General features: G+C 42.9%; 1 protein-coding gene across 1 annotated transcript in view; it reads left to right on the plus strand.

Annotated features, from left to right (window-relative positions):
- The window catches only part of GORAB (golgin, RAB6 interacting), an 8,268-nt gene extending 125 nt beyond the window's left edge, over positions 1 to 8,143 (plus strand). The window contains 4 exon segments of the mRNA XM_014516934.2: positions 1 to 279; positions 2,911 to 3,012; positions 3,612 to 3,752; positions 6,408 to 8,143. The exon segment at positions 1 to 279 is cut by the window's left edge and continues 125 nt beyond it. Coding sequence (XP_014372420.2) covers positions 1 to 279; positions 2,911 to 3,012; positions 3,612 to 3,752; positions 6,408 to 6,867 — 982 coding nt within the window. The 3' untranslated portion in view covers positions 6,868 to 8,143.
- Positions 8,144 to 8,805: the final 662 nt, after the last annotated feature.

The raw sequence follows: 8,805 nt of genomic DNA on the forward strand, positions 1-8,805 counted from the left end.
CCGGCCGGCGGCAAGGAGCGGAAAGCACCTGCAGCGAGAGCGAGCGCTTCAGCAGCAAAGCCAGGGGCCGGGGCTGCCGGCCTCCGCGCCCCCCGAGCAGCTGCTGTCCGTGCCCGGGCGCCGGCCGCGTCCTCCTCCCGGCAGTCCCTGCCCACCGGCAGAGCCAGGGCAGCAAGATGCCGGGCACCCGCACAAGGACCTGGGCCTGGACAGCCCTAACGGCAGGGGGGCCGCCCCGAGCCTCCCTGCCAAGCTGCCGGAGAAAAAGAAAGTGGAATTGTTAGTAAGTCTGTAAAGGCGAGGGCGCGCTAAATCGAAGCTTTAATATTAAGTCACGCTATACTTTTTTGTGGAAGAATAAGCAATATTTTCACTTCCCTCGCGCTTGTCTTTTGGTTGTCCTCTGATTTGGGTCGGAACCTAACCTAGGCCCAAGTCCTGCGATCTGATCCTTACAGATGGGAGGCTGGAGCCACGAGCTCTGGAGCTGGGGTGTCAAACTCATCCGGCCCCTGCGCCAGGTGAGGGGTGCGGGGCTGGATCAGGCCTACAGACCGGTTCCATGTACTGGAGCCCGCGCACGGCATCTCATGAGTCTCCCTGAATTTCTTTAAATCAGAATAATTCTTGTGACTTGCTTGGTTTTGATACTTTAGCCAGCCAGATCAGAAACACTTTGTCTTTGTTTACCATAACTGTTTTGCCCATGTTTGTTTCTAGATATTTCTGAATTCGTAGAAACAACAAGATCTTAAACTCCAAAGGAAAGGAACCAAAATGTTGTTTCAGAGTTTAAGGAGAAGTGTAACTGGTAGGGTTAGGATGAGACCCTCATAAGGCTCCAGTTACCTCTACTGTGGCCCTTAATAGGGTTTCTTCTACTCCTTTCCTGTAGCTTCTGCTGCTGCTAAGCATCAGAGAAGGGTCCTGGACCTAGATGGCCTTAGTGTTTCATGGAGTACTCCAGTTCTTGTGTTTCTGATTCAGACTTTGGATAGCGGTTTACCAAAAGAAATTCCACCTTCCTTTGGTGTTGATTAGGATGTTGTATAAATGGTTAGCTGTATTAAGTGTGTTTATATATGTATTATTTGTCTTATATATAAAAGATGGGTATCTAAGGTGCATGCTGTACTAAGACAGACAGTTATTTTGTGTGTGTGTGCATGTGTTACATCTTGGGCTTCTTTTCATGAATATATCCATGTAGTGTCTTGTTCTTGATACTTAGTACTAGTTCTGCATAGTATTCTCATCATTCTTTCTGTAAAGCAGATAGATGAAACTTCACCCTGGTAATATGTGGTGTGTTGGGGTAAAAAAAGGACACTTAGCCACCAGCAACTATATTGGAAAAATATCTTGTCCAACTAAGATGAATTCATAGCTTGTTATCCAACTGGGCTGTCTAACCATTGGCCCCCAGGCTTCATCCCACTTGGGGTGGGGCTGTCAGTGTACAGCCTGCAGGTTGCACCCTGCCCAACTGTGACTTCTCCCATTGCTCCAGTTGCTACAAGGGTAGCAGCCAGAGTCTCTGGGGAAGGGGAGCATGGTGGGAGGCTCAGTGAGCTTGCTGCTCACACAGCAGTAAGGGGGCTTGGGTGTGGGATTCACACTGTTCATGCAGGAGTGGGGTTGGCAGGGGTAGAGGGGTTGCCTGCATTGGTGGCAGAAGGCAGTCTGATGCAGGGAAAGGAGGGGGCAGGGGCTACATGCAGCAGAGGTCCTAGGGAACCTGCACTTGGCATGTGGCTCAGGGCATGCAACTGGAGCAGTGTGCAACCCCTGGCCACTCTGAAGTTGAATAGCCCTGCTATAAAATATTCTTCCATGCTGGCCGTTAGGTCTCTAATAGGGAAGTCTAAGGTGGAGGTATCAAACTTATGGCGCACAGACTGGATCTGGCTTGCAGAGCCCCAGCATCCAGTCCCCAGTGCTGCCATGGCCAGACTGTGCCACACATGGCATCTGCACTAGGACATACACCTTGTGTGGTGCCTGCTCCAGGCAGTTCAGGACCTGTGCTGCACATGGTGCTCATACCTACTGTGTGCTGTATGTGTCCCTCACTTGCTGGAGTAGGTTCTGCGTGTAGTGTAGCTGCTGCTCCAGCCAGACTGTGTTGTCTGCAGTGCCTGTTCTGGCTTCTCTGGGATCTACGCCATACAGTGCGGGTTCTAGACTGGCTGGAGCAGCCACAGATCAGGGGGTCCTTGGGCCTGATCTGGCCGTGCGCTGGTCCCAAGCCACTCTTTTGGCTTGCCAGATGAGATTGACACCCCTGATCTAAGGGTAAATTTCATTTTGTGGAAAGTAAATTTATCTTAAAATAATACAGCTGTGTTTACTTTGGTGTGTCACCTTGGGCTGAGGAGACTTCAGAACAGACAGTGCTTGGGAGGGGAATAGACTGTTCACACATGGTAAAGCAACATGCAGACTTCAATCCTTTTTGAACAAATTCAAGTGCCACTTATTTTTGTCACTTCTTATCTGAAACCATAGCTCGTTCTCTTGGATTGGGATTAGGGTCTGTTGCTTGATATGCATCAATTTAGAGTGAAAGATCCCACCTGTTTCTAGACAGATTCTATATGCCCTCAGTCTAGTAAGGGATATTTAGGCCTGGTTAAAGGAAGAATTAACCTTAAGCTCTTCCTTTCATAGGAAACCCTTGCCTGTATTTCCAGACTTAAATTTGTTCACTATCTCCTTATGTTAATACATTTCTAACACAACAGTCTACCTTTTTGATGCACATGGAACCAGGGTGTTGATCTGCCCTTGGAGTGGATATCAAGGATTTCCCCTGAACCAACAAATTAAACCAAGGAGAATCTGACTGCTGGTTTACAGACAGGAAAGAAATAGCCTTTACTGATAACCCTGTTTGTTTATCATGACCAGGCAGGAGAAATCTCGATGGGAAGTCCTGCAGCAGGAACAGCGGTTGATGGAGGAGAAGAATAAACGCAAAAAGGCACTCCTGGCCAAAGCCATTGCTGAGAGGTGAGGCACCTGTTCTGCACTAAAATAGAAATAATATTTATTACCCAAATCTCATAATGCTTCTTCATTTGAGTGTCTTATAAACTGTCTTATAATCCTTTCAAAAGGATCTGCAGGATGGAAAATTAGTCTGATAAAAGAAAATTAGCTTTAAGTTCCAATTGAATACACAGTGGGGAAGCGGGGGCAAAACAAGACCAATACCAAGTCACCAACTACCTTCACATGAAGCAGGGGTATATAGATATGAATGAATCGGGCTTCTGTTTAGAAGATGGGACCGGATCACATCATTGATACTAGTTTGTTAAATACTCCAACTTCAACTTGCAATGAAGAAGGGTTATAAAGTTGGAGCAGTTTTGCTATGTTTGTATAGCTACAGAGTCATGAAGTTTTTTTGTAACGATTTGTTGCATCTGTCAACACTCTAAATCTTAGCAGATCTTTCTGATCCCCAGGCATGTGAAAAGAAAGATCAGAAAGCGTAACAAAAGACACATTTGGGTAACCAGCAAGAAGCTGGTGGGTCTGTAATTAAAACATAGCATGTTAGATTACGATAGGATGCTTTTAAAATAGGTGTTTTCATTTTCCAGATCAAAACGAACTCAGGCAGAAACAGTGAAACTAAAGCGGATCCAAAAGGAGCTACAGGCTCTGGATGACATGGTATCTGCTGATATTGGGATCCTGAGGAACCGAATAGATCAGGCCAGTGTGGACTATTCATATGCTCGGTAAGCAATGAACAGGAAAGCAGGGGAGTAGTCTCTGAAAAGCCTATGAAGAAAATCTGTTTGAAGAATGGCTCACAAGCACTGCTGTGTTATCAGAAGGTGGGCTATTTCTTCCTTTAAAAAAAAAAAAAAAAGTGTGTGTGTGGGGTGGGGAGGAGGGTGTTAAATACGTACAACAGCAGCCAACAGCATGTATTGTATTTTCTGGATTATTTAAAACCAAAGTCTAGTTTAGGACAACACCTAAGTTCTGTTTCGGTCAATGAGACTGAATTAGGTTTAAGGAGGTATGCATATGCTGAAGTGGTTTTCTGTGCTGGGACCAAAGTTAGGTGACTTCAGACTTGGTCTTTTCAGGGTTCTTTTAATCATTCTAGTTGGATTTTCTTTTACCAAGGGATTGCCAATTTGGTGATTCCCTTTAGTGCACAAAATTAATTAGAATGCCTCATTAGTTCAGGGGTAAACCACAACATCAGTTTATAAACATCAGTATGTTTATAGAACTATTTAATGAAATAGTAGTGTTTGGTTGTGGTTTTCAGTTTGCTATTTAGTGTATTTAAACTTGTAATTCTCCTTATGACTTCTGCTATACATTGACCACAGGCCAATAAACATGGTAATTAGCTTTTAAATCAATACTAGCGGTAGCTAAAAATCAAGGATTTCTGTTGACTAGTTATAATTTAAAATGTGTCAGGGACTGGCTGACAGTTTTACCAGTTCAACACATTCTGGGCAATCTGTCAATTTCATATCTTCAACGGAGAAGTCAGACTTAAACACTTCTTCAGAAATTATAAACTGATGTCAGCTTATAACGATAAACTGATATTAATTCAAATTGCATTTTAAATTCACAATGGTAGAATAGCATACATAAGGACCACCTCATGCTTATTGGAGAAGATATTTCAATAACAAATGTGAAGAAAGCAAGGTTAGTAGAAAAAGAAGGCAAAGGTCTAAAATACTTAATGATTTTGTTGTTTTTCTGTATAGCCATTTTTTTTTAATTTGGAAAGACTAATTACCCATTGATTTAGTTCTATAGACTGTAACACCCACTACAAAAATCTTGTATTTTTAAAACAGTGCCTTTTTAGGTAATTATTCAAGTTTTTACCTTGTGTTTTAAGGCTGAAGTCCAAATTACTTTTTAGCAGCCAAGAAATGCAGTATTTATAGTTCTGTGTGCACACAGTTGGGGGCATATGACTATTGCCATGGAATGAAATATATATAAATAGGATATGCCAAAAAAAAATACTGAATGCAGGTAGAGGTTGTAATTGGGCAAAAATTTCCACAGCAATCTTAATTTCTGCTCACTGCATGGGTGCTTCAGTCAAGTCCTTCATTATATAATCTATAATTTCTTCGGGAGGGAAACAGAAGTGGCCATTTTCTGGACACTACAGACATGTCTCTGTCAGAGACGGTGTTGCATCTGGGCACAGTGTTGTGCAGTTATTTTGTACTGAGTCATGCTTCTGCATTTTGTTCCATTTTCTCAAACCAGTAAAAGAACGGCTGAATCATTCTGTTGTTTGATAATGAGATACCTGAATCTAGTTTTATGAAGATGACCTCTGTTTATTCAGATATCTCCAAAAAAAAATTATACTTAAGGATGCACTCTGTCGTAAGGTACAAGATGAGGTCATTCTGCATAGAGACACTCCCAGTCTCTGGTATCTTTCCCCTAGTTCAGGGTTTTCAACCTTTTCTGGGTTAGTGTATCCTCAGTGGCCAGACGAGGGGGGGAGAGGCGGGGCAGTGCCTGATCGGGGGGTGTCTCCTGCTGCTGATTGGTGACCGTGTTGGCAGCACCAGCTGCCAAGTACCCCCTGAGGCCATCCCAAGTACCCCCAAGGGTGTACGTACCCCTGGTTGAAAACCAATGCCCTAGTTAATTAGAATGTACAGTTGTCTTGATCATGTTTGAAAATGCTGTACTATGTTGATGCTGGTGTATTCACATTAACTAAGTGCTATATTTAGTTACCTCAGTAAATATAAAAAAAGTCACTTTTCATTAGAATATTTGTCATGACAGTATGAGGATTGTAAGCATGGTCTGCACTTATGACACAATTCTGCATCCAGTGCTATGCAACAGTTGTGATCATTGGGTGGTGAGAGAGTCTATTTTACAAGTCACTTTGTTGTGTGGGTGTTTGCAAAGCTGGGAAAGCACACTTTTTAGAGAAGATTTGAAATGGAAACACTACCAATTTTAATAGCTTTGTGTCTTTTGATTGCTGATCAGTATATTTTAAACATGAATCAATTCTGGAGCTTTCTGAGCAGATAATTGCCCATTGGAATATGTGAAGCATCTCTTAAAACTATTCTAATAAGAGTTTCATTTATTCCATTTCTATATTTTGGGCTAGAGAGCTAATTTCTGAAATGTACCAACCAGGGAATCTAATGCTCTGTTTTTTTTCTGTTGGCATAATGTCTCTTTCTTTCTTTTTTAAAAATATTGAGTAATGTTCCCATGTGGTGTTCTGTGTGTCATAATCCCCCCCCAGAGGAGCCTGCATTTCAGGGACAAATGAAGTATCCATTCCAGCATCTAATTTTTTGTAAACCATGTCGTGAATCTTCAGGATGAATAGCATAATAAAAATCCTATTTTTGCAGGAAGCGATATGACAAGGCAGAGTCGGAATATGTAGCAGCAAAACTGGATCTCCAACGCAAGACTGAGATCAAGGAGCACCTCACTGAGCACCTTTGCACTATCATACAGCAGAATGAACTCCGTAAGGCCAAGAAACTGGAGGAGTTAATGCAGCAGCTTGAGGTAGAGGCAGATGAAGAAAATCTGGAACTTGAGATAGAGGTAGAACGGATGCTGCAACAGCAGGAAGCAGAAGCAGAGAGTCAGGCTGCCCAGGTACAAAGTCCGTCTCAAACTGGTGCAGAAAATGCAGCTCCACATGCAAAGGAGAATGAGTGCATGGACCATGAAGCTTCTGGGATAGAACAGTTAGCAGAACAGCCTGGAAATTCCTGTAACGAGTCCCTTTCAGAGATGAGCAATCAAACCCAAACAGTGAACACTACCCAAGACAACTCTCTAGCTTGCGCTGATACATAACTATTGTATTCACATAGGGTAGCCTGTGATGGATGGTATACCTTACTGCATACTTGCATGCAGTAGGTTATCCTTATGCTTCTGTCGTTTTAGTAGTGTGAAGTCTTCTTAAGTTGTCTTCCTTTGTGTATGTCATTATTATTATTATTGTCTATATTTTGATGTATGATTATTTGTAGTGGTCTTCTGTCAGCATCCTTCACTTGTGGTTGCTATTTGTCTGAATCATTTCTTGTTCATTAGGCCTCTTTTCCCCAAATATCTTTATTGATCCCAGACTAATGATGGTGCTGTGGGAAAATGTGGCTTATAAAAAGGGAGTACTACGAAATTCATCAAAATTCCCAAACATTCCAAACATTGTTCAGAGAAGTTGTGTACCTACTTGAGAAGCTGTTGGGTCAGATTAGGTTTTATTGCAGATTATGCTGTTTTTTCCCTTTGTGGCAATATGACACTTTTTCTTTCAATGTGTCAACAAATTTCTTTGACTGTTTTCAACCACTTTGAAACCTAGTTAGGTCCTGAACATCAGTCACCTTCTTCTTGATATCATAGGTGGTAATTTTACAAATTGGTTTGAAACTGGGTATTGGAATGTTACTGACAATGGCAAAGCTGTCTCTAATGTTTTTTATTGTAACTATAATTTTAAAAAGAAGTCGCTATAGTAAAATTCTCAACATCTGGCTTTGTGGGGCCTATTTATGAAATTACAGCATCAGTTATAACTTTGCGCAAATATCAGGTGGCACAACTTAGTAGATAGTAGAATAAATAAAAGTCATTATAGAAAGAAACACTACACTAGTGGGGCTGATGCTGTTCTAAGTAGTTTTTTAATTACCATTACCATGATAGCTGCCTTAAATTCACAGAAAACAAATGGGCATTGATACAACACTGCATAATTCCAGAAGTAAAATGCTCAGTAGACTAAAGCTAAAGTATTTTCTTGCACTAAGAATGTGTTGTGAGCCTTTCAATATCTGGCCTTGGTTTTGGAGGGATTTTAAAAATATATATATATACCAGGTGAGGAAATACACAGGAACAGGAGGACCTCTCCAAGCATAGAGTGCCTATACATGTGTTCTGATGTTTTCTGATTAGAACATGTCAGACCAGACTCCATTAATAGTGTCTGCTGGACGTTCTAATTAGAAAGCTCCAGCGTGTCACAGTGTCTCATGTATTCAGTGTCCCACGCTTCAAAATGGTGGGACACTGAATAAACTGTGCGGGCCGGGAGCGATCCGGGCCCTTTTTGTGCTCTGCGCGGGCTGTGGCCAGCAGCCCGGGCATGCGGGGTCGGAGAGAACGGGCGACACGCTAGAATTAGGCACGGACGCGTAATGGTTGATTTAAAGATTGTTTACTTACACCGAAGATGGTCGCAGTGTAGGCTGGAAAACTTGTTTGAGTTGCGGTTACAGATAGAAAAGAAGAGAGGCGGACTAGAGTTCCTTCCTGTGAACACTCTTCTAGCCCGTCCAGTTGGAGGCTCTAAACCGCGAGCCCGTCGCGCCAACCGAAGAAAGTACTTGAACCAAAGAGCTCTGAATAGACTCACACGAAGTTTGCTAGGCTCCGTGGAACTTGCGCGCAGGGATTCAAAGTGAAGAGCTCTGAATAGACTCACACGAAGTTTGCTAGGCTCCGTGGATCTTTTTGTGCACAGGGAAGAGGGATATGTCGAGGATTGCGCTCGGTGACGGGGAGAGGCTAGAGGCTGATCAGACCCCTGTTGCCTGCTTTAAATGAGCTGGGTCCAATAGGCTCCGCAGCGCTTAGAGATCTTCACGCAGTGTGAAGTCTCCTCCTCCTGGTGTTCGTGGAGTCCTCCAACTTGGGCGGAAACCACTCAAGCTTTTTATACGGCTAGCAAGCCAATCGCTAGCCTCCACGTAGGAATAATTTAGAACTAGCCAATGGTGG

The sequence above is a fragment of the Alligator sinensis genome, unplaced genomic scaffold, assembly GCF_000455745.1.
Source record: "Alligator sinensis unplaced genomic scaffold, ASM45574v1 scaffold31_1, whole genome shotgun sequence".
NCBI classification, from domain to species: Eukaryota; Metazoa; Chordata; order Crocodylia; family Alligatoridae; genus Alligator; species Alligator sinensis.